The 27,051-nt window shown below is 40.9% G+C and overlaps 1 protein-coding gene across 11 annotated transcripts in view; it reads right to left on the reverse strand.

Annotated features, from left to right (window-relative positions):
- IL1RAP (interleukin 1 receptor accessory protein) overlaps positions 1–27,051 on the reverse strand; it is a 337,672-nt gene that overhangs the window by 56,883 nt on the left and 253,738 nt on the right. For 10 of the 11 annotated variants that reach the window (XM_068281196.1, XM_068281203.1, XM_068281194.1 and 7 more), the window contains 2 exons: positions 15,586–15,775; positions 2,800–2,965 (listed from right to left, as the gene is read on the reverse strand). In XM_068281196.1, the coding sequence (XP_068137297.1) occupies positions 2,800–2,965; positions 15,586–15,775 (356 nt within the window). The remainder of the gene's footprint in view (positions 1–2,799; positions 2,966–15,585; positions 15,776–27,051) is intronic. The other variant, XM_068281205.1, reaches the window with a different exon arrangement.

Raw genomic sequence — 27,051 nt, forward strand, 5'->3', positions numbered from 1 at the left:
TAGGACATCTGTCAAAATGGATAACAGTAAGTGCTGATCCCAAATTGTGGGGTGTTGTGCATTCACAATTCACCCTCTTCCGACAGCAGGATTGGGGGCAGGACTGTAACATCCAATAGTTATTGGATGTTTTGATGAATGGGTACAGTGCGGCTATAGTTTGGGGCAGGAGGTATTATAATGAATAAAGGCTTGCTACAGAATAGTATTGGGCTAGGGAGCATTCCTGCACATGCAGGTATCTGATTGTGGGCCCTATTGTCTCTGCAGTCTTATCCCACCTGTAATGCAGAACCTGCGAACATCTAGAGAATAGAACTATAGGAAAAAATAAGCATGCAGGCTACTTCTTCACACTAAAAGACAGCCATACACACAGTAACCATCTCAAATGATAACTGGGACATTCAATTATAGTAATGGAATTTTTGCAGATTCCCTAATCCATGGAGTTTTTTCAAGCTTAGCCGCATAGCATGTCAGAGGGGCCACTTTGCAGTGCTTAGGTCACAATCTCAAATCTCGGCCAGGTCGTGACCTAAATGGAGTTTATATATTTTCTTCATGTTTGAGGGCTTCCTCTAAGCATTTCAGTTTCCTCCCGCATTGCAAACACAACCTGATAACGTAATTGGATGCCCCTTAAAACTGGCCCTGCCTATACTATGGTTAGGACCTTAGTATAAGACTATGTCAGGGATAGGACTCTGAGCTCTTCTGAGGGACAGCTAGTGGCATGAACGGTTTATTGTACCATGTTAAGTACTGCACAAAATGTCAGAGCTTTATAAATACATAGTTATAATAGTTCACCTTTATGTGAGGTCTTAAATCTTTATCTTTATTTCATGTGAGCATATTCATTCAAGTCAATGATATTATGTCATATAATTTGTTATTGCAAAATAAATACAGATTTAAAGCCCAAAACCAGGCTTGACCTATTTTCATGGGGACGTTGACATTCAGTGGCACAGCTTGCCCTTACCCAAGCTCTTTCTACAGCTGATGCCAGACAAATAGAGCAAGATCATCCACAAGGCAACCTAGGCAATTGCCTGGAGGCTAGTGAGTGTTAAGGGGCCTAGCGATTACCTTCTCTTTTCCTCTTGTACCTCCATTTATCAAAAAGACCATAAGGAGCTGATGCTACTTCTTTACCTAGGACCCCATTTTATCTTCATTCATCTCCGAGTACCTGGTCAGGAGATCCTTCTACAGCCATTTCTCGCACTACAGCTGGAGGTTGCAATTAGGGATGGTCAATGACATGGAAATCATTTTAAGCTGATGCAGAATTATGCAAATTTGGTAAGGAGATTTATGCAGCTTGAAAATGACCACATCAAACCCTGCTGAGGTAAAATTCAATTGTTCCATTTCCAAGCTGCACACATTTGCATAATCCTGCATCAGCTTGAAATTATTTGCATCTCACTGACCATCCTTAGGCTGTATTCACAGTGGGACTGCAAGCAGTGAGTTACCACAACGCAACAATTTTTTAATGCGACTTTAACGTCGCTTGGTAAACAGCCCATAGAATTCACATTGCAGTGCGGTAAGACTTTATAACGCGCGACCATAACTTCCCACTGTGAATGCGACCTTAGTTGCAATCCTCCCAGAAAGCTCAGTCTGTGATACAATCTCTCAATTTTTTTTACAGAAAGATTATACATAGTGAAGCAGAAGCATTCGTCAGCCAAACAATAGGGAAAATAAAAAGTTTCATCAAAATTTGCGTAAAAGTGCCCATTAACCTCTTGAGGACCATGGGCTTTACCCCCCCCCTAAAGACCAGGCTATTTTTGATAAAAAAAAGGCCACTGCAGCTTTAAGGCCAAGCTGCAGGACCGCACAACACAGCACACCAGTGATTCCTTCCCCCCTTTCTCCCCACCAACAGAGCTCTCTGTTGGTGGGGTCTGATCGCCCCCCTCCCCCCCAGTGTTTGTTTGTTTTGTTTAAATGTTGTAATTTTTTTAATAAAACTGCCTATTTTTTTTCTTTTACGTTTTACCCTCCCTCCCTTCCTCCCACCCCACAGCCAGCCAATAACGGTGATCGGCTGTCATAGGCTTCTGCCTATGAGAGCCGATCGCTCTCTTGTTTCCCATGGGGACAGCGCTGCTGCCGATCGCAGCGCTGTACAATGTAATTAGACGGTGATTCCGCCGTCTAAAAGTCTCCCGAGCGGCAACCGCTCGGAGACTGAAGGCGGAGCTCCGCTCCGCCCACTAACAGGAGATGTGCGCGCAGCGTGCGTGCGATCTCCTGTACTGCGATCCCCAAGGACTTTACGCCAATTGGCGTTAGCAGGTCCTGGGGCTGCCGCCGCGGCCACGCCTATTGGCGTGACGCGGTCGGCAAGCGGTCAATGGTACAAATTTTTCATCAAATGCGATCTTTGGATGCAATTTTTATGATTGAATTGTATAGAAAATTTGCTGTTTATGAAGGCAATCGATAGAGAACGATTATTTGGTCGATTGCTTTATAGGATAAAATCGATCTGAAAGTTGGAAAATATGATCGTATTTGAAGAAAGAATCGTTCAATAAACGTGATAATTCGATAATTGCCTTCATATTACTTATGATCATTCAAATTGCACTGAAAGATCACATTTAGTGAAAAATTGTACCGTTAATGGGCACCTTTAATGGAATTTGTAGCTTCAGAAGTCAAATAAGGTAATATTAGGGCATATACCGTACTTATAAATCAAACGCATAGTATATTTACAGTATGTATGTGCTTTAATGATCTGACAATCCATGCTTGAGGTTTTCTTACCTATTGCTTTAACGTGTAATGTTCTGGTGAGGTTATAAATCCTTCCGTTGTCCCCATATGTTGCAATACATGTATAGTTGCCTTGATAGCGTAGAGACATCATTAGAAACACTAAGTCAAAGCCGTCCTGGTCTCTATCAACAAAATTTTTAACCGGTTGACAATTCTAAGAAAAGAGAATAAAAATGCAATGTTTAAAACAGGGTTTATTTTCCACCAAGTTCCATGATACGGAGATAGACTTCAAAGGAAGCCAATTCACAGACCAGAAATACAGATCTCTGAACATTAGACTACAAAATCTGATAGCATAATGCGGACTCTGCCAGGCCATGTGTCACTTTAATGAAATGATTCCTTAGGGGAAAAAGTGTAAGTTTATAATGATATTTTACAGGCTGCACATTTAATATTCAACAAAATGTAATTTTGCCTGCACCTACTCATTAGATTAGATATGAATAAAGTAAAACAAGCCAGCGATTGGAAGTGAATCCCACAAGCAAGTGTGACCTATGTGTAACATTTCTAGGATGACAGAAATAATAAGCGAAATTAATCAAGCAGCGCAAGGAAAATTATATTGTTACTGGATATTGGAGAAGTTTCCAGCGGGAGATCTGCTTCATTTACTTGACCTCTACGATTCAGTCCGAATGGTGACTTGAGTTATTCCATCTCCATACTTATACATAGTGTGGGCTGTGACATGCTACCCATTCTGCATATCCTGGCCGTTTAGCCATAGGCAAATTGCGAGGATTTTTAGGCCATTGTGGCTTAACCAAATCATCTGGAAGGCTGGAATTTTCTTCTGCTTAAATTAAAACTGTAGTGAGAAGAATAAATAGACTTCTTGACTAGTTCCCATACAAATTTGATTCTGATTCTGAAAAGGCTCCTTATCTAGTTCTCATTCTGATTTTGTGTTTCTTTTTGTTTTGTTTTCTGCATAAGGGCTAATCCACACAGACTACTGAAATGCATATCCGGAGAACATGGTTATTGCTCACAAAGCAGACTAACTACCCAATGCAGAAGCGTGAACAACTAAATTCCCACCCCTGCAACTGCATGTCTGCAGGTCCTACTTGGGCAGTGGCTTGACAGAGGCTCCAATAAAGTCCAATACTGCGCCCACCCCTGGATAGCTGTAATCTCAAGTGATAATCCATAGGCAGTGGATGCATTGGATGCAGTCGGTAAACTGACTCATGGATTGTAGCAACAATTTAGCCAAAACTGAAATAAAAACAATGCATTGCATGTTTTGACTTAACTGGCTGTGCGCTTTGCAGGGTCAGCGACTAACCCCACTGGCTGTGTACTTGTGCAGGGTCAATGACTGTAAATTCTCTGGCTGTGTACTTGTACAAGGTCAAGGACTGTATCACTGGCTGTGTACTTGTGCAGGTTCAATGGCTGTAATGTCACTAGCTGTGTACTTGTGCAGGGTCACAGCTTCACAAGGAGGATAGGAGTACAGCGGTAGGTAAACACAGCTTCACAATGGGGATAGGAGCACAACTGGAGGCAAACACAGGGCAGCATGGTGGAATAGTGCTTAGCACTCTCTCCTTGCATCGCCGGGTCCCCGGTTCGAATCCCAGCCAAGGTTATCTGCATAGAGTTTGTATGTTCTCGCCGTGTCTGCATGGGTTTCCTCTGGACACTCTGGTTTCCTCCCACATCCCAAAAACATACAGACTAGTTAATGGACTTCCCCTAAAATTTGCCCTAGCCTACGGTACATACATAGACACACTGTATGACTATGGCAGGCATTAGATTGCGAGCCCTTCTGAGGGATAAATAAGTGACAAGACACAGCACTGCGGAAGAAGTGTGCACTGTATAATTACTAAACAACAACAATAATAATAATAATAATAATAAAACAACACAACTTCAAGTTCTCAAGGGGATGGAAACACAGCTGCAGGCAAACACAATTTCACGAGATTTTTAACATGAAAAGTGCTACAATGCCTTGTTCAATACTGGATTTAGCTGAGCTTCAGCCTCAGTACCATCACTACTGACTACATGGCTACTAAATGGCTCTCCTCTCCCCACATTAATGGCCCATAGAGAACAGTTCACCAATTCAAAGCATCAAATTAATGCTGGAGAATTAACTGTAACCCGAGTTTCTATAAACAGCAACAAAACCTGCTTCTCCAGTGAATTACACTAATTCTCCACAACACAGCAGGCAGTGCAATGGATGTGATGAACAGGCTAATTAAGGTTAATCACCTGCATTGCTACTTTTATAAATATTCTCCATTGTCTTGAAACCATTCTTTCTGATAGAGAAACAGAAGAAGATATTTCAGCTATAACAATACTCTGAGCAGAGATGCGTTATATTGTCACAAGCAATGCTTTAGCTCGCTATCTCCTTTCAACACCTCCCCCAGATGACAAACACAGAGTGGGATCCAGCAGATGTTTTTATGTGGATTTCATTGAACATTATTCCATATTTATTAGCAGAGAAAAAATTAAATTGCAGTTTTAGTAAAATAAAATAGGAAAATATCTGCTGCATTAATTCATAGGGAATCACTTTCTCCTCAGCAACATCTAGCTGCCTGATTAGTACCTCTCTCCTTATCTCATGATAGGCTGTCAGCCAGCAGAGAGGAAAGAGAAACATTAATCCAGGATTAAACTTTACCCCAATCGGAATCAACGATGATAACAGAGGAACCAACAAAGGATAAAAAGTTTAAAACCAATTTAAAAAGGGAGGTAGTGGTGGAATTACTTACAGGTAGTCGGACACAAATTGGCTCTTTTCACAAAAATAATGTATTTCTTACATAAAAAGGAACACCAAATGTGACGCATTTCGTGGTTAAACCACTTCCTCTGGCAAATAAATGGAGTCTCGTATCGGTCTTGGCACCTCCCTTTTAAACTGGTTTTAAACTTTTTATACTTTACTGGCACCTCTGTTACCATTGTTTTTTTTTCCATTTGTTCATCCCCCCCTTGGTGGAGGGTCGCATCCTCTTCTTCTTGAGACTACAGAGAGTGACTTCTTATCCTGAGTGGGGACAGGATTGTCTTCCCCATCTGCCTATACTATACAGTGCCTATACAGTGGTATAGCCGGCGCCGATTTGATAACCTATGCTTGTGAGTATCACTCCTAGACAAGCTACTATAAGGGCTCATTTCCAATTGTGCCGCATGCGTCCGCAAGATGCACGATGGTACTTCCGGGTCTGCGGGTACGCAGATGAATCCCATAGCCGTGCCATGCACGGCTATGGGATTCACATCAATTCAGATGGAAATGCCTGCCGAATCGCTAACGCAAGCGATTTGGCCGGCGGTGCTATTCTTCCCTATGGCAGAGTTTCCTTGCGCAATGTGCCTGCGGAGAAACTGTGCGGATTCGGCGCGTAAACTGCGCAAGTGGAACACTACCGATACCCAAGTGCCCTAAAATTACATGTACAACTAATGTCTAAGTAGTGTAAACATTTTCCCACCTTTCATCCCAAATATCAGAGGCAAAAGCTTTAATTTATTGAGTGTAGGATTTAGCTTTATTTGGAATAAATCAATTGCAGAAGGGGTATCTGATATGCAACACTGGTTGTGCATTGACGCAGACTACGGAGTATTGTAGTATTGTAATATGAAAAGCTGTGGTGTCAATTAAAAATGTTTATAACAAGTTACATTTCCTCTGCTCTCTTCAGACACTTCAGTCAGAGACACAGGACACAGCAGCTGCAGCTGCTGAGAGCTTTCACACACACACACACACACACACACACACACACACACACACACACACACACACACACACACACACACACACACACACACACACACACACACACACACACACACACGGTTAACAGACAAAGTGTGAGGGAAATTCCCCCTCCCCTCATGGTTTATTCTGCCATCAGTTTTGGCATCAGTAAAGTGTGAAAGTATTTTGATAACAATAAACAAAGAGGTTCGCAGTGAAATGTATACACCAGTACTTAGCAGCACTTCCCAAACAATTCCTATCTCAATTGAGAAAAATATTTCAATCGATAGTGTTCCTTTAATTGTCTTCTCGGCCAAAGACTGTATACAGTCCAGAGCGGCTCTGGCTCACATCCAATAGCTGATGTGGAGATAACAGAAGTATGCTTTGTATTAGCCAATCCTTTACCAACACGTTTCAACAGGAACGCCTGTCTTCGTCAGGGCTTGTGTAATTGGATGTGGCCGCCTGTCCACCTCCCTCCTACATTCATTACAGCGCAATGCTGACACAGAATACTGCTGTTATGTCACCAGGACAGGCAATCCAGATTAGAAAGCAAATCATTTGATGAAAAAATTATATTTGTATGCAAACATTTATGTGTAAAATAAAGCGAGGATATGCTGCTCAGGCCAGACATCATTTTTTTTTTACTTGTGCACTAAAAGGTGCAATAATAGTAATATGGTGGCTTTGAGGATATTTTTGAACACAGGAAGCATAAGGAATGCTGCTTCACAGGGGGCAATGAAACCTAGGGGAAAGTAATCTGTCTGAAAATGACAAAAACCCGTCTTTCTGGGTAATCCTCTTATTCTGATTATGCCTTGTTATTTGGAATAATAAGTATTAATAGAATTACATAGAATTATAGGTTTACAAATGAACTAGGAAAATACACTGCATCCACAGAAAGGCCATTATGCTTGGTGAAGGATGCTTGAAGAAAATACAGGGGACGCAGGGAACACTTACTGCTTTCCAACAAACAGAATTAAACCTGCACAGAAAAGTTACAGATGGAGAAAACGTGAACCCAGCCAGCTGTGCATGGGGGAAATACACATTCAGTTAAAATAAAGGGTCAGTACAACACCCCATCCCTTGTTCTAGACTTTTTCTTTTCCCCGAATGCGCTATGATTTTCACACGCTGTAATAGTTAGGTAATTAAAAAACTGTAATTGAAAAACTGCATGACAGTTCACTAAGATTTTTACCTCATTGATGAATAATTGCAATGTAGGAAAAATGCATTAAAAAATCTGACAGAATTTTTTTTTTTATCTTTTACTGACGTGCAAAGCTCAAGCACAAACTGCATAAAATTTGTACAGTAGCAGTAATTACTGTATTTTTTGGGCTATAAAAGACTCACCTTTTCTCCCCAAAAGTGGGGAAAAAAGTCACTGCATCTTATAGTCCAAATGCAGGTTGTTCCTCCTGACCTGTGAACGCCTGCCAATACGAACCTCCAACCCAACGCAACGTCGGGGCCTCCATGTACCGTGCCCATGCAAAGGAGGACACAAAGGGGCATAGAGGAGGACAGAGGCGGACACAAGGGGGACAGAGGAGGACACGGAGACACAAAAGGTACAAGGGCCCATGAGGTACAAAGGGGCTTAATCCAGAGGATTCCCCTTCACCATGCATGCATTGGTTTTTGGTATTTGTCCTGTAAACTAAAGGTGAGTCTTATAGTCCTAAAAATACATTAGATATTTGTTTGTAGCCCGAAAATTGACTCTACAAATGAGGAAAAATGTATGCAGCTTGAAAATGGACCAATCAATTTAAACCTAGGTTTAAATTGATTGGTTTTTTTCAACCTGCATATATTTGCATAAAAATTTGCATACTTTTGGAACAATTTGCATCTCATTGATCATCCCTTATGTGCACATAGGGGTGCTGCTGGGAAATGTGAAAAAATGTGGTATAATTGGTTGGCGGCACAGGACTATGTGCCAATTCTTGCCAGTTCAGGATTGTCTCGTGGTTCAACTACTATTGTATAACATGGTGTATTTTCTACCTTTACTGTTGCTTTTCTAATAATGTGTTGCATTTTTATGATGTCTGTACATCCTTTCTTTTTGTGTGACCTCATTAAATTGAGTTTTGTTTGATCCCCCCCCCCCCCCCCCAAAAACAAAAAGTACCCAGTATCCAGCACCATTGGGGCTTGCCTGATGCCCCATACATGTGTTTACTGGCCGAAAAGGAACAACCCCCTCCTCTAAAAATTCACCAAGTCTCCAGAGATGTTTTTCAGCTTTTCTCTTCTGTCTAGCGGCTTTAAGTCTTCTCCTCTGTCATGTGACCCGCATTAGGTCACATGACACGCCGAGAGCCGTGCACAAATGTCGGAATCTGGTAGGAGCCCGCTGGGAGCAAGGGGAAGGCTGCAAGACATCGCTTGAGGCTCCATAGGTGTTTAAAAGGCTGTAAATACTATACCCCAAAATCAAAGTCCCTGTAATCCCCTCAGGCGTGCCGGTTAGTGGCGACTTCCGGTTCCAGATAACGGGGACTTTGCTGCATCAACTTAAAAGCATTAGTATTGTATCTTATTCACTAATTTTCATTACTATATAATATTGTGTAATTTGGGAAAATGTTTTGATCATTAACGTTCTTAATAATTAAAAATTCATTTTCAACTTTTCTCTGCTCTGTTTCCTCCCTTCTATAACTTTCCGACTGACTTGTTAGTTACTGACAACCCTAAAGGTGGCCACGAATGATCCAATCCGGCAGATAATCAATCATTTCCAATGGCCACTACAATCAATCACAAACGATCAATCATGCACACTAATAAATGAAAACATATTAGACAATCCAATCAGATTAGTGGGATAGATCTGTTTTTTCGATCGATCTCATTAATTTGATTAGCCGTCATTGTTTTGCTCATTAGTGTGCACGACTGATGATAGCGGCAACTGGAAACTATCGATCATCTACTAAATTAAATCATTATTGGCCACCTTAAAGGAGTCCTATAATGTAGAAAAAAAAAAAGTTTAACTTACCTGGGGCAGGTGCAGTGGCTTGCGACAATAAAGTCGCAAAAACCAGAAGCAACCCGCGGCGGGGGTATGAAGGATAGGCTTGTTCCGGCGCGGGCACAGGACGTCTGCGGGGAGGGCGGGGGGTGGTCGGTTGAAGCCCCAGGTAAGTTAAACTTTTTCTTTCATTACAGTACTCCTTTAAAGAGAACTTGAACTGAAAATAAAAATGTAAAATCACTATACACCGGTCATACTTACCTCCCGTGTAATCTACGCCTCAATCACTTTCTCTTCTCCTGCGTCCCATTTGTCCACTGTGATCAATAGAATTCTCCGTCCTCCATTTTAAAAATGGCCATTACCCCGTAACAGCTTCCTGGTCAGCACACAGTTAAACTGTAACATCGCCCACTTGAGCCATAGGGAAACATGGACATTACCTTGCACATTCAGTTGTAACTGACAGCTGCTGATATATAACTGACAGCAACTGGTATATTTCAGGTTCTGACAAAATATTGTCAGAACTGGAAGGGATTACTGTAACAAGAAAATGGTGAGCTTCTGAGAGGAACTGACGGTGAGTTAAGTACGTCCTATTCATTTGCAGCTCCGTCATGTGTTTATTTTAAATAATTTTACTCACTTCAGGTTCCCTTTAAGGGTCCTTTTACACTGAATAGGTTGCTGTTACAGTTATAATTGTGCAGCCCAGGTGAAGGAAATGTCCATGTTTCCCTATGGGTCAGTTCACATCTATGGGTCAGTTCACATCACATCGGGTCTCAGGGCCCGTTTCCACTAAGAACTAATGAGAGTGCGGCTACCTAGGCGCATCACTTCTGCTCTCATTCACGTCACTTCTGCATCTGCTGATGCGGAAGTGTATTGGAGGAGACATCGAGCGGATGCGACCGTGCGAGAATCTGCAGCATGCATGCATTGCCATGCATGGGGCGCAGGACACCCGCGGTGCGATGTGGCTATGTAGCCGCATTGCACTGCATCTAATGGAGATAGGCCCAAAGGCTCCGTTTCCATAATGGGGATTCAATTTCACATGTGTTTTTTCCATGTGAAATTTTGCATTGTTGTATGCAAATTTTTATGGGAATTTTTGCATGCGTCTAGCGTAATTTACAATCATGTGGGGGAACAGAACAGAGTACCATTAACGCCTTCAATGGTAACTTTGCATTCATTTCAGTACTAATGTGAATTTTCGCAATGCAAATAGGCCCTTATATTTAATCATTTTTGGAGTGCCACCTGCAGATTTGACTGGTAAAGTTTTGTGAATACAGAACAATCCCGTCTGTTGCAGTAAAGTCATCACACTTGGTGACAGTTATTGTTCTCTATAGAGCCATCTAATCTTTACTATACTATAGAGACTTGCCAAGGTTCCCAGTCAAGCTGGTAGATAGCGTTCCAAGTGAATCTTACATTTTTATCAGTGATATTTAATATTTTGATTGCTAGAACTTTTACACTTTTCACCTGAGCACTGCTTTCTGGAGCATACATTTTTTTTTCAAAAAATATAGTTTCAATGTTCCATAATGAAGTGTGCAAGAGTCAAGGCCCACTATCACCAGCTGGCCCCGGATCAACAGCATCCTACCCCCCTCCTAACACAGCAGGGATTTCGATTGTAGGCTCCTCTGAGGACAGTTAGTGACAGGATGACAGGGATTAGATTGTAAGCTCCTTGGCAACGGCACATTCGATGAGTGACAGACAGCTCAGAGATCACTGTAAGTGCTCTTTCACTGCCCCCTCATCCCCTGAGTGCCGGATTCAGCTGTTCGTAGCCACCCTCTGTTATGTGCAAATTCTGTGTAGCACGACAAATGTTCATCAGGCTAACTGCTACAACCCACCCCTTGATTTCCTGGTGCCCTAGGCCATGGCCTTTAAGGCCTTGCCTGAAATCCGGCAATGGCAAGAGAGCAAAATATAATGTTCTGGTCTGCTGTACACTGTGTGGCCAGCAGAAAGAATGTATCCCTTTATACAAACACACTTGTACTGCATACACAGAGCAGCTACAAACCTCCTATGCTCAGTCTCCCACTCCCATTAAAGCAAGTTCTATCTCTGACTCCCAAAGTTCATCAGCACCCATTTTAAATGTCCACCCAGGGCCTGCTTCCTCAGCAGGTACAGCTCTGTTTATGGACCCTGCCTATGACACAGGAAACCAGGATTCGAATCTTCCTGTTCAGTAAGCCAGCACCCATTCAGTAAGGAGACATTGGGCAAGACTCCCTAACTCTGCTACTGCCTACTGAGCATGTTCTAGTGGCTGCAGCTCTGGTGCTTTGAGTCCGCCAGGAGAAAAGTGCAATATAAATTTTCTGTGTCTTGTCTGCGTCTTATCAGCATGAGGTTAACTGATTAGCAGCTAATGGCTTTGATTTACTGGTTACCATTTCATTTTCTCGCTGAGATAAAATCCGCATATCAGGTGTATTTTCCATTTAACCCCCCCACAACGTGATTTACGTGCTTCAACACACTAAACATATCTCAACGTATCTCAAACGACAAGATTTACCTGCTTCTAAACACTGAACGTATCTCAAGGTGGAATGTTAGAAAAATGAATACAGCATTGGTTATCAATGCCACTCCCTGCCATCACTTCTGCAGCTGTTATTGACCCAATAAGAAGCCACAAATGTGGGATTTCCAGTTCTACAAACTGCCTATAATCGTTGTGGCAAGGCAGTTTGGGCAAATCCCTGCAGAGCCCGCACTGCACCCTGTGACATCTATTTGGCACCCTTAATGTGCATGTGGCCTCATGAGTACCATGATGCAGGTGCTACCCATCTACCTTCATTGACGCTGCTGCCTGTTATACCCAAGTAACTGAGACATTGCACGATGCAGAATTCTTATGCAATAAATGGAGTAGCAGTATTAAGGCACCAAGATTTTTAGAATTCTGTATGAAAAGCCATTTAACAGAAAAAATTAAGCTACTTCAGAACTGATGTATATGCCATTAAATGTCCATAAAAGTAGCACCACCGATTCACTTTACAAAAAGAATAAAAAAGAATGTAATCGCATTTGCAGAACAGTTAGTTCAGTTAGCAATTATGCTTTTGGGTTCTTACTTTTCTGTCTAGCATTGTGGAACACACAAAGACCAGTTGCTAGGCGACTCTAAAAGTGTCATGTCCCCAAACTCTGCAATAACCCCTAGACTTCAGGTCAGGGGAAACACTTTTGCTGGAGTCCTGTAAATGTTGGTGACTGCATTAAGAGTTTATGGAACTTCTTGAGTTCTGCTTCAACACATCAATACATCATAAAAGTGCATTTCTTGTTTGAGGTTTTTGTTTGTAGTTGATTTTTAGCACTACAGCTAGACACAAATGTGACTAGTGGCTATCATCTACTTGTCCTCCAAGAAAGAAACTGTCCTTTTGTATGAGGTATGAATTATGATGACACTTGGAAAACTCTTTCTGCATCATTTCTCCAGTTAGGGAGTCACAGCATTTTATTTGCTCCTGCTCTATCACACATGATCTGGTTCATTGTCTTACTAGAAAGTATTTTATGACCTGTATCACAATTGATATACAGTAATTAAATAAAGCCTTTTTATCATTGCAAACAGACATGTACATTTTGGAAATATTTGTACATCCAGACGTGTGGCATTTTGGATTTTGCATTAAAGGACAACTGAAGTGAGAAATATATGGAGGCTGCCATAATTATTTCCTTTTATACAATACCAGTTGCCTGGCAGTCCTGCTGGTCTATCAGGATGCAGTAGTGTCTGAATAATGCCTGAAACAAGCATGAAGCTAATCTTTCAGATCTGACAATGTCAGAAACACTTGATCTGCTGCATGCTTGTTCAGGGTTTATGGCTAAAGGTATTATGCTGGGTACACACGGTGCGTTCCCGCACTCGATGCTACGCTTGATTCCCAGCCGCTTGATTATTTACAAGCATTTCCGAGCATCGATTCTCATGCAAAGTATGCCAAATCGACCTAACGATCCATCAAAACGGGAATCAGACATGTCAGAAATAATCGAGCGGCCGGGAATCGAGCGGGGGAACGCACCGTGTGTATCCAGCATTAGAGGTAGAGGATTAGCAGGGTAGCCAGGCAACTGGTATTGCTTAAAAGGAAGTAAATATGGCAGCCTCCAAACCCCCCTTGCTTCAGTTGCCTTTAAATATTTGAAAAATGCTCAGTGTTTTACTTTTATGTATATGGCAATTATACAAGCAGAAATAATGTTCCCATATTTGCATTCCAAGACAACTTATTATAGCAAACGTTTGCTAGCAAATGATGGCACAGACACTCTTAAGACAGTATTTAAAGTGTGATAATGTCCTAATAAGGGATGGGTAGAAAATTCTATCTACAGAGACCCAGGAAGTGCATTCCGTGATAGCAAATGAAAATCACTTAACTCTTCAAAGTCTAGGTAATTATTCCATAGCTATTCGCCATTTGTTGTATATTAGGGCAGACATTACAACTAATACCATGAGCAATTTATTCACAAAGCTCTCTCTCTACTGTAAAATCATCCTGACATTTGCAAATACAGAAACATATGGACCTGATGGGGGGCAGAGGGGCAGTCGGTAGTGGTGCATTACAAATCTACCTGACTTATTGTTAGTAGTGGTGTATACATATCTCCCTAACTGCTGGTTATATTACAACACTACTGGCCACCTGTTACATCTACTCCAATCAACTTGTCTTCCTCCTCTTCAGACTCTCCTGCATGTTGTGAGGGGCAAAATGTGTGACATTGTCAGGAGTCAGGGCTACAATTAACTTCGCTCCAAATTTGTATTCTTTATCCACAAAAATAAAACTGTGTGATAATGGTGATTTAGGACATAAAAAGGGGAGTTGATAGCGTCATCCCTACTGTTCTGATTATGAGGAGAGATGGTCTGAATCTCTCTGAGCGGTTTGCAGCTTCCAGTACAGATGGTACATAGTACAGGAAGTAGGCATTCTCTGGGCTCCTAAAGTATTTGCGTTTTATATGGCATTAGCTAATCAAGGATTTTACAGGTAGATAAAATAAGCTACTCAACTAAGTGCCTACACAGATCTAGGATAACATTTCTTCTGCCTGGAGTGAGGCTTCAAAATTGTTTGGGGACATGTGACGGTGGGGGATTCTTGCAGTCACGTGTATTTATTTAATTACTCTGGCTTTGGATGCTGAACACAGCAGCAATCACACAATCAGTATTTTATAAGCCTCTCAGCATCCCTTACTGTGATCTAATATGGCTCAAGCGAGAGTAACAAATCCTGCTTATTTGGCTGGATCACTTCTAATTTTCATAATGGGGGTACCTTAGTAAATCAGGCCTGGTATACGCTCATAAGGCACATGCATATGAGTGTATTGAGACTGAGAGGTGCATAACGGAACTGTAAACCCAAAAAATGTCCACAGACTGCTTAGCCATTGTCCCCCTACCCCACCCCCTCCCATGTCCCCTATTTCCCCTTGCTTTGGCAATAGCTGTAATGAATCTTGGTCATGCCAATAAAGCTATCTATCTTTGATTTGTATTAAATCTTTCAGCCATTTCCTTATGTCCAGTTCCCCAGTCCCTTGCTTTGACTAAAGGTGGCCACTAATGATACAATATGCCGATTATTTACAATCGTTCATACAAAGAATCGTTCCTAAATGATCGTTTGGGAACACGAATAGACAAATATCTCCTAACCAATCTGATCAGATTGACAGAATCTATCCAAAAATCAGATCAATTGGATTGGTTAGCAGATTTTTATTTTCCATTAGTGGTCACAGACTATCGCTTCCAATCGTTCATATGGAGAATCATTTGTAAACAAATGTTCAGCAAATTGTATCGTTAGAGGCCACCTACAAAGCAAATCTGTTCCAATGTACAAGCGCAGTATAAAATGTAACTGCATGGGTAGCATGTCCTTACCATGTACCAGCTGACATTAGGATTTACACTGGAAGGAAAGTATCCCTGTAAGTCCGGACAAGTCAATATAGATCGTTCTTCCAGAGGAAACAACCTCTCATCTGCCACCTTAGCTGCGCTAACACATGAATTCTGATCTTTTCTTAGCACCTCCAAGGGAATTGCAACTTTGCTGCAAAACGTGGTGTTCCTGGGGAAAAAAAAAAGAGCACATGCTTTAGACAGCACATATATTTCTCTCCATTTTCATCTGGAACACTGAGACACAGTTTAATAAAGTTTACTGGCTGCGGTATAAAAGCAATAACTCCACACAGGTACCTTGAAGATTAAAAACAGAATATCACATCAATAAAAAGCTGTGCAAGCTTACCCAATTGCAATAACAATTCCCTTTATTGCATCAAAATAATTTTTTTTGTAATTCCACTGTGTCGAAACCTGTATTATATTTTACACGTGGGATAGGAAGCAAAGAGCCGGTCCTTGCAAAATAACCGCTAAATGATTCTCCTCTAGAGCCGCCTACATTGAAGCGGTACCTAGTAAACTTTCACATTACAGTATATTAAGCTCAAGTATCAAGGGCAAATTGCCAAATGCTTCTATTTCCTTTTGTATGGGGAAATCTGTGGCAGTGGAGCATGTCAAAAGTCAGGAGGGGGAGGTGTTCATGATAGAGACACTAAAGTCTATAAAGTCGATTTTTTACCTTATTTACGTATGCAGCCAGCTTCAGCATTAATTTGCAAGTGGATTTGCCACATTTCCATGGCAGAACGAGGTGTTTATGCCCAAGAAATAGCACAGCAAAGTTCCATGACTTTACAAGTCGCAGATTTTGCTGCCCAGGGGAGGCAGAGCTTTGCGCAGTAGCTCTGCCTCTAATCCAGTCAATCTCCACCGATCTCCGCCTCTCCCCTCTCAGTGAAAGAAGACAGAGGGGCGGGGAGAGGTGGCGATCGGCGGAGATTGACTGGATAAGAGGCAGAGCTACTGCACACAGTTCTGCCTCTTCCAGGAAGGAAGATCTGCAAGCTTGTGGAACTTTGATGTGCTATTTCTTGGGCATAAATAAGTTGTTCTGCTGTGGGAATGAAGTAAATACGCTTGAAATTGAATGCTGAAGCTGGCTGCATATGTAAATAAGGTAAAAAAAATAGACTTTAGTGTATCTTTAAGTCACACAAAACACTCTTCTTTAGCACGATGTGGAAAAAGAATTAGAATCTCTTTTAGGCGTATTATTGTCCGTGTCCCTATTTGAGAGAATGCACCAAATAAAACATTTTATTAAAGAGACACTGAAGCGCAAGAAAAAAAATTATGATATAATGAATTGGTTGTGTAGTACGGATAATTACTAGAACATTAGAAGCAAAGAAAATATGATAATATTTTTAATTTCAGTTATATCTTTTTTTTTTTTATAACATTGCATCATTCTCTAATATTTGCAGTTTACACACTACTCTGCATTCTAAATGATATTACAGAGCTGGCTAGTGAACTTTAGAACTGTCCTCTGCAGAGAAAAAGAGAATACAGTGACTGACACTTGAGATAATAAGCTTCAGAAGACAGAGCTCTCTTCAACTTTGAAAGTCGTGGAGCTCTTTTGCATATATAACAACTGGAGTTTCTTCACTCTTCCTGTACTGGAAACAATATTAGACTTATGTCTCTGCTCCTAATGTTTTATTTCTTAGCTGTACTATACATAAAAATCATTATATCATAATTTTTTTTCGCTCCAGTGTCTCTTTACGGAACAGAAAATGTTAACTATGCAACGGGGCCCTAGGCAAGAAAGTCGTTTTTGCCCACCCCTGACAGTAACCTGGCTTTTTTTTTTAATAAGATTTGATGAGTGCTAGCATCCGCCAGGTCACTAGACTCTCTCCTGGCCGCAGGCAATTGCCTAGGTTTGCCTTGTGGATGATCCAGCTCTGTTGAGAAACATATCACCAATGGGAGACACTGGTCCATATGCAGTACACTTTTGCACCTGACTTTTCTCCTAGGTGATATTTTCACAGCTTGTAAATAAACCACCAGCAAGCAAGAAAATACTTAAAATAAATTTGATAGTAGTTTTTCAACTACATTTTTGTACTTTTAAAATTACAAAAGTAATTTTAAATACAAGATGAAAAATTATCTCCCAGGAGAAAGCTTAGGAGAAAAATGTAATTGCATTAGGGCCACAGAGTAGTACATATCCTAACCCCCTCCCATAATCTTCAAGAGGAAACAATTTCCTAAAGTCAACTCAAAGTACTAGAACATAGGTGCCCACACTTTTGGCTTGTGAGCTACTTTGAAATATTAGCAAGTCAAAATGATCTACCTATGTATAATCTTAGGGGCAGACTTGTTTAACCGGGCGACTCGCGCTTCGCGCATCGCTCCCCCGTGGTGTCCCCCAGTAGCCCTGGGATCAGTGAACGGGAACATGGTTCCCGATCACCGATTCCTGTTCCCCGCAGAAAAACCGAAGCGCTCACACCTGAGGCTTCAGTTCTTCTGCAGGGAAAATTTTCCGCATCCCCCTTGTACTTCCGCTTGGCGAGAAGTACAAGGAGGGTAAACAAAAATGAAGGTGGCCATCTTGTGGCCAAACAGTAAAACTACATCTACACATTTTTTACATTACAATTTACACAGTCAACAACATTCAAAATTAACTGTTTATGTCCCACACTAAAATATTACCCAAATATAATTTTTAATGAAAAAAAAAATACAATGAAAAAAAAAAAAGACAAATAGTTACCTAAGGGTCTGACATTTTTAAATATGCATTTGAAGGGGGTATACTACATTTTTTTTTTAAATTATAAGCTTGTAAATAGTGATAGACGCAACACGGAAACAATGCACCTTTATTTCCAAATAAAATATTGGTGCCATAAATTGTGATAGGGACAAAATGTAAATGGTATAATATCCGAGACATACGGGCAAATAAAATACATAGGTTTTAATTATGGTAGCATGGATTATTTTAAAGCTATAATGGCCGAAAACTGAGAAATAATGAATTTTTTCCATTTTTTTCTTATTAATCCTGGTAAAATGCACTTATAAATAAATAATTCTTAGCAAAATGTACCACCTAAAGAAAGCCTAATTAGTGGCGGAAAAAACAAGATATAGATCAATAAATTGTGATAAGTAGTGATAAAGTTATTAGCGAATGGGGAGGTGAACATTGCTCTGATGCATAAGGTGAAAAATCCCCGCGGGCTGAAATGGATAAACAGAATGGAAAATGTAGTGGGGTTGGGATCTACCAAGAAGTCCATCATGATCTAGCGGTAGATCGCGATCTACCTAATGGGCACGGTGGTACTAGAAGCTGAGCAGGTTGGACAGAACTTCAGTGAAAACAAAGATGTGGTTCAGTCATGGGCGTAGCTAAGATCCTGCATGATCTGTAGCACCTGTGGGAAGCAATAGAAGGGTAATTGTACTGCAGTGAAAAAGTTTGTGGTCATAAAGGTTTGATTCCATGACCAAGTACTGTACGTGAATCTACCATGGCTGTAACTAAATATCATTAGCACTACAAATCACCACATTCTTCTAAAATAAAGAAAAAATTAAAAAAAATGCACAATTACAAATATAATAAATTGGGCAGAAATCACCTCCTAAAATATAATTAGGCTGTACAGACCCCCCCCCCCCCCACACACACACACACTTTTAGGTAGCATGTCACAAAATAATAATCAGGCAGCATGGCCACGAAACTTAATCAGGGAATATTTCCTCAAAACATAACTAGAATAATAATAATAAACATACAATTAGGCTGTGTGCCCTGTACATAATTAGGCATTGTGCATCTCAAACTATTTTTAGGCTAAGGATCCTCAAGATATAATTAGAAAGTGTGTCCTCCAAAGATAATATAATTACTGAGTGTGTTCTAAACAAAGTTATTATACAGTGTGTCCTCAAAACATATTTAGGCATTGAGCTCCAAAATCACTGGTGTTCAGTGGTAAGGCTCAGTTGCATCCTCTAGCTTCCTATGCACCAGTACTACACTGAGAAACTTGGCTGATGCAGTACAGAAACACATATCACTCCACCTGAGCCTGCCATAAACTCAGCATATGAAAAGATTGTGTGCTGTGTGGCCTCCTGCCTACCCACACATTGGAATCAGGTGTTCTTGGTCCAGATAAAGTAACAGGAAATTGCCACTAAGTACTTGGGATACATGCCCCAAATACTATGGCCTCGATTCATAAAAAGCAGTGCGATTAAAAAAATGTTATCCGGAAAATACCGCACTCGGTATTTTCCCGGTCTGTGTGCTAATTCATAAAGATTTCCCCAGCTGCCGTTGAAGATCGGTAAATTACCGCAGCCCATTGAGCGGTAGAGTAGAGCAGTGTGGCGATATTGCTCTTTTGCCCTGTACAGACGACTCACAGACTTTCCCTGCCTACCAAAGATGACTCAAACAGACTTTCCCTGCACAGATGACTCATACAGCCGATTCACAGACTCATCCAGCCGACTCACAGACTTTCCCTGCCCGCACAATGACTCAAACAGACTTTCCCTGCACAGATGACTCATACAGCCAACTCACAGACTTTCCCTGCCTGCACAAATGACTCACACAGACTTCGGCTCCCTGCACTTTGCATTGTTAACGCCTCACCAGAGGTGTCGGTAACTATCGTCAGGCTTACCGCTTGTTGAAGGCTTTATGAATTGACATTTGCTGACAATTTACTGACATGTGTTGGAGGTAACTTCAGCCAAGTCGGTAATTTATCTACCTGGTCGGTAATGTCAGCTTTTCATGTGGTAGCAGCCTTTATGAATTGAAACTTTGCTAAGTGCTCTGGAAAGTCTGTTGTTTTCAGCATTACCGCATGAGGTAATGCTTCAGTTCAACCTGAGTGAATACGCTAAGCAAAAAAAGGCAAATGTGTAGTAAGAGATGGTGATAAATATATCAAGGATATGCATGGAAAGAAAGTGTAAAATTCAGAAGGCTGTGCAAGAAGAAGTTGTTTTTTTCCTGCTTTTTAAAACTGGAGGAGAAATATCAAGACACTCTTGAGTTTCTATTGCGGTCTATATCTTTTATCAGGAAGTTTTCCTGTCAAGTGAAAGTACTTGGTGAACCTTCCACTGGTAGAAGACAACAGGAGGATGTATGGTAAAATCTCAGGATGCCTAAAATTTTCCTATATTACCAGAGGATGTTTCCATTTTGTCCAAGATTAGCCTGGAGAAATGTCACCACTGCTTTCATAATCCGGTCATCAGAACAGGAAAAGGGAAATCATGCCAATTGGAACCACAGAGCGCAACAAAACTGCCACACTATCCAAAAGTGCTGGCAGAGATGGGGAAATTCAGTCAGTAGCTCTTCTGGAAAGAAATGTTCTTACATTGTTGCGGTCTACGATTGAGTCACCAACAAATGTATCATAAAATCAGCTCTTTATCTTTGTTGATAAAAAAAAGACATGACGTCACTGTTTTAGGGCTGGTTCAGATGGGCGCCTGCAGAGCGTTTACCACCAGTGTTCGGGACTTGGCGATAAACGCTCTCATTCAAGTGAATGGGGGCATTTGCACCAGGCTTTTACGGGCGTTTATGCGAACGCGGCGTTCAGGTCCCTATTTTCCCTGGCGTTCAAGGCGCCCCTGGACGCTACATGTAGCGTCCTGGGGTGGTTAACCATCACGGGTAATGTTCCCTTAGGGGAAGAAAAACACCAACCGCATCCAAAAGCTACGTGAAGGCTGCTGAAAGCCCGAATGCGTAGCCTCCGCAACGCCACCTAACGCAACACCACAGAAAACTGGGCAGACGCCCGTGTGAACCACCCCTTACAGCAGTGATAGTGACATTGTATCTTTTTAATTGACAACGATAAAGAGCTGATTTTATGCTACAGATGGTGCTGACTGAGCGTGCCATGGTACCAAGAGTCAAAGCACATAGACACAATTCCACCCTTGGGTGCTTGCTACACACAGTGTTGGACTTATATTATTGCCTTCATTGATAGAGAAGTAGTAGTTGAGGAGCCAGCAAATGAGTCAGCTTTATAGCCACTGTGCAGTGATAAGAGCAGATAGATTGTGTATGGTTGCCCAGACAGCCAAAAAGTGCTGGCAGAGTTCAGAGGTGGGTGTGCGCACTGGTTAAATGTACAGGAAAAAATGTAGTAAGAAACAAGGTTAAGCAATCGCTATTAATATCTGGGGCACTGGGACTCTGACTGTTAATATGGGACACAGCAGAAGTAGTTGGAAGCTGAAGTACCATAATTATCAGCTGATCAAATTGGAGGCGTATAGAGACCGGGGGTACAGCAACGCCACTTGAGTCACTTTAGTGGTTTGAGGATTTTTATAATTATTTTACACTAGTAGACCCAAGCCCGTTGCTCTAGGTCTTTTTCTGGCCGCCGCCAGTGCGTGTTCGCGTGCCCGCCTAGCAAGCAACCGCCGAGAGCCCGCTCGCACCCGCCCACCTCGCTCGCCCACCAAGCTCCCTGGTCCCCTCCAGCTGTCCGTTACGGCATACATGCAGTAACAAAAAACCTGGGACACAGGGACAGCTGCTGGATGCAGCGACAGTTAGGGTTTTATTATAGAGGATTTTCTTCAGTTCAGTTCAAGGCCAGAAATAAGAGCGCCTACAGAAAATGTTCAGTACTAACTGTAAACCGCCCGCGTGTATAATGAAAATAATATGCGTGTTACAGGAAAACAAACAAAATCATATTGACAATTTTATATTTAGCATAACAGTAATTAGAAGAACGGTCTAATGAAATATTCAAACTTCCCCTAAAACAGAAGCAAAGGCTTATTTCCCAGTGCATACAAGCTGTTGTCATTCCTGGTGCAAAAGACTTGCAGAAGTTAATGAAATTGTATTAACTGCGATCTGGCTTGTTTATTCACAAAACGTGCCAAAGTCTTTCCCCTGGTACTGTTCTGTGTTTACAGCTTCACTACACATAACCCACATAATTGGGGTCCTGTTTACCAACTGTCAGATCGCTAACAATTAACTCCAAAGAATGCCAAAGTCGAAGTCACAGTAACACTGAAGTCTTCAGGATCAGTATTCTGCAATCTGACTGACGCAGATGCCAATATCTGTTCTTTTCTTTGTTACATGAAAGACGGTTTGTGATAAAAAATGTTGTCCTTGCGTAGCAAGAAAAACACTGATCTGTCTAATGAGCGGTGACACATGCTTAAAGATAACAAATGCTGCCCTTTAAACAATGTATAGGTTGCCAAAAAATCCATCATTAGTTGGAGCCACATAGCGCAGTTGCTGATACGTTGTAAATCATTCGGTGTTGTGCTTAAAACAAAACCTTCATTGAAGAAAGCTGCAAAGCGGACCATTTCCAATAACTCTGATTCAGATGTACTTTTCATCTTTAATTCTCACTGTTTCTGTGTGATATTAATTCATCAAAGCCGGCATTGCTTTGGGAGTATATCCATGGAGGGCGGTGTGTAGCTGCTACCTTGTAGGAATCTATGCTAAGAAATAACAAATGTCTTGTCTTTACATCTGGAAATATCAACATCTCATCTTTCCCTATGGGTCACAAAACATTTGCACATTGTTAGGCAGTGTGTAGATAGATTGTGTTGTCTGTTTTTATTCTGAGCCTCAAAACAAACACAAAACCATTTGTTCATGTGAAGATATCAACTAAGCGCGGCCACTGGAGAGTCCCTATTCTACATTTTTCCCATCTATAGGTTCTAGCTACATGTTAGCTAGGCGGCAATGGATTGATTGGCAGAAGCAGCAACCAATCACAGCAAAGAGTGGGCATGCTAGGATATGCTGTTTAAGAATATATTCTCCAAATTGTTTCAAGGGTCACCAATCCTTGGACAAGCTAGACTAGACTAGAAAAAGCGGGCAATTTACTCATTGGAGAACATAAGTTATATTGCACGAGGTCATAAGCTATATTGTTATATAGCAAACAGACACGGACATACATTTTTGTTTTAAAGTGTGTATTATGTGGCAGTGGTTTAGAAAGTTTAGCACTAGGACTTCGCTTCTCCAACAAAATTCTGCAGTATAGAAAAGGAGAATCTGTACAGGAGACCAGGCTTTCTCAACTAGGGTTCACTGGAACCCCAGGGTTCCTTGAGTACTCTGCAGGGGTTCCTTGGCATTTTCCTCCATAATGGGGGAAGTTTGATAGAGAACATTATAATAGGGGTACTGTAAAAAGAAACACTAAATTGGGGGTCAGAGTAATAATGAGCACACTAATAAAAAGTGCTAAAAAAAGGAGACAGTATAATGAGGGACTGGCATTTGCAGAATTATAACTTTTGTTGTGTGAATACTTCTTCCTACTACCAATTACTGAATCTGAGAGAGCCTAAGCGCTTTGAGTCCTATGGGAGAAAAGCGCTATAGAAATGTTATTGTATTGTATTGTATATAATAGGGGGTAGTGAAATAAGCGACCACAACTACTTTTAAAGTCCATGCCTCTTGTAAAATAAATGAAGGGGTTCCTTGAGATCCAAAAATTATTTGCAGGGTTCCTCCAGCGCAAAGAGGTTGAGAAAGCCTGGTCTAGACTCTAGGATAGCAGCAAACTTTCACTGAAGTGGGGAAAAAGTTCACAGAATTATTCTCACCCTTGGTTTAAACATGATCCTCTGGCACCTCTTTCGAGTTGCTGCTGTAGCCACAGGACACTCCCCCACTCTAGGCACAAGACACTCCCCAACTCCACCCTTTGTAGCAACAGGACACTTCCCCCACCCCAGCAGCTGTAATCACAAGACATTCCTAAACTTCAAATGCTATAGCAACAAGACTCTGCCCCACTCCAGCACCTGCTCTGGCAGCCACAAGCCTCTGTCTCATTCTAGCTGCTGCAGCCATAAGCCTCACCCCCAAAACATCAATGTGAACGTTGCATAGTTAGTATTTATGGAAAAGAACTAAAGAAGAAAGCCTCCATTTTTTTCCATCAATTCAGGCTTCTTTTAGACAGAAAGAGTTAGACAGCCATAGGACAGTGCAAAGTCTATGGACAGGATGACTGGGTGTGGGTTAGGGCAGGAGGAGCATAGTTTATGATAATTATGCTGATAGGGGAGCTTGGCTGGCAAGTAGGTGATGGCATGGAAGAAGGTGAGCCAATGTGGACTGCATTGGGCTTTACTGTCATTTAGGAAACCTGAAGAACTAGCTAACAATAAGACAGTCACAAATTGCTGGATAGAACACCTGCACACACATACACCTTGAGGAGATATTGCAGCAGCACCGTTTTATAAGTACCTATATTGCTTTCATTCATAAATATCAGAATGTAAATCAGGGAGATTTTACAATGGGCAGCCACTGACTAAATCATTTATACATAACTATTCTAAAAATTAAAGGAATACTATCGATTCACATATTTTTTTCAATTGACACAGGAATTGTTTGGGAAGTGCTGCTAAATACTGGTGTATACATTTTAGTAGCAACCTCTTTGTTTACTGTTAGTAAAATACTTTCAAACTTTACTGACACCAAAACTGACGGCTGACTGAGCCATGAGGAGAGGGGAAATTCCCCTCACACTTGATCAGTTAACTCTATGTGTAGCTCTGTGTGTGACAGAGAGATAGAGCTCCCAACAGCTGCAGCTTCTGTGTACTGTCTTTCTTACTGACGTGTCTGAAGAGAGCAGAGGAAATGTAACTAATTTTCACAGCTTTTTCATACTGTTTTTGCTTTCAGAGTTTGATATGTTTGATATTTGCTTTCTGTGGTCTGATATGCAACTCTGGCTGTGCATTGAAGCAGACACCCCTTCTGCAATTGATTTGTCCCAATATAGCTAAATCCTACCCTCAATAAATTACAGTTTTTGCCTCTGATATTTAACATGAAAAGTAGGAAAATGTTTACACAGCTACTTAGACATTATTTGCACACTGTCATTTTAGAACACTTGGGTATCGATAGTATTCATTTAAGTACTTTGTTTTAATTATTTTCACTAGAGTTCATCTAAGTGTTATAGGTGTTATTTTTTATTTATATAGCACCACCATATTATGTAGCGATGTAAGTAGTGATAAAGTTACTGCAATATTTAATCAAGAAGGACATAGCAGAAATGGCAGAAGTATTCTGGTCCATAAGGTGTTCTGAGGTCATCCCTTCCAAGTGACAGGGCTTCAGACTAACTATGTGACAGAAGACTGCGGAGGAGGCCATAAGGAGTTATGAATGTGTGCAGCTGGTATTCTTTTTTATTATTTTGGCAGAAACTGCAACTTTTTTTTAACAAAACTTTTTTTATGCATAATTCATACACAACAATATTCTATTACATCAAATACGTATAAGATACCAAGGCAGTAGATGGACTTTAAATGCAAAAAAAATCTGAGACTAGGCTTTAAGTAAACATTTGAAGATGGTAAATAATATTTACAGTTTTTCTCACATACGCAGTCTGAAAAGGTACTTTTTAAATCGAAATCCCAATAATAATTTATTTGGCACTGTACTACAAGGCTATAAAATACACTGGAAGTACAATGCTAGCTAACCTAGGGAATGCTGGGGATTCGGAAACTTCTGATTGCCCAATAGCGGATGCAGCTAAAATTACTGCTTACAAGGGAACATTGACTGTGGGCTAGATTTACCGTGACATAAGATGAGGCCAAACGCCTCAAGCCTTTTAAATCTTCGACTCCTCTGCATTTCCTCTCTCAAACTCAAGTCCGTGATTTTTTTTGAGTTAGCGCTATGATTTGTTGGGATGGAAAAAGCACATCTTGGTCAAAGCTATTAATATAAGAACATTAACTTATACTTCTAGGATTCATCTATATAACCTAACCTACAAAGTCTACAAGATGTTGTAAAACAGTTTACTGTGCACACACACAAGTGATAGCAAAAGACTGTTCATTTTATTGCGCTACACATCCCAGGATATACATAAAAAAAAAAAAATTACATCTATAAAAGAAGGGAAAACTGGAAAGAGGACATCATGCAATATAACTCGACCCCACATTGCACTGGCACCAACATAATATGTAATTACGCTGCGAAGCGGGGGTAATGCCGGTGATCGTGTGGGACTAAAGCTGGCCACACACCATACAATTTTTTTAAATTTCTTTTCAATTCAAGAATCAATTTTTGATTGATTGTAAAAAAAAAAAAAAAATCTGACCATTGTACCCCACACACGTGTGTTCAATTATTCCACAGTTGTGAAAAAAAAGACTGAAAACTCTGAACAAACTGCTTGGGTCTATACATTAATACATTGACAATCTACCCTTCACCATTACATTTTCAAAAAAAAAAAAAAAAATCCGAAAAATCCACCACTCCCAATCAATTTATATTGGAAAAAAAACAGGAAATCCAATCAGATTTCTCGCTCA

This window comes from Hyperolius riggenbachi, chromosome 4 (assembly GCF_040937935.1).
Source record: "Hyperolius riggenbachi isolate aHypRig1 chromosome 4, aHypRig1.pri, whole genome shotgun sequence".
Classification (NCBI taxonomy): domain Eukaryota; kingdom Metazoa; phylum Chordata; class Amphibia; order Anura; family Hyperoliidae; genus Hyperolius; species Hyperolius riggenbachi.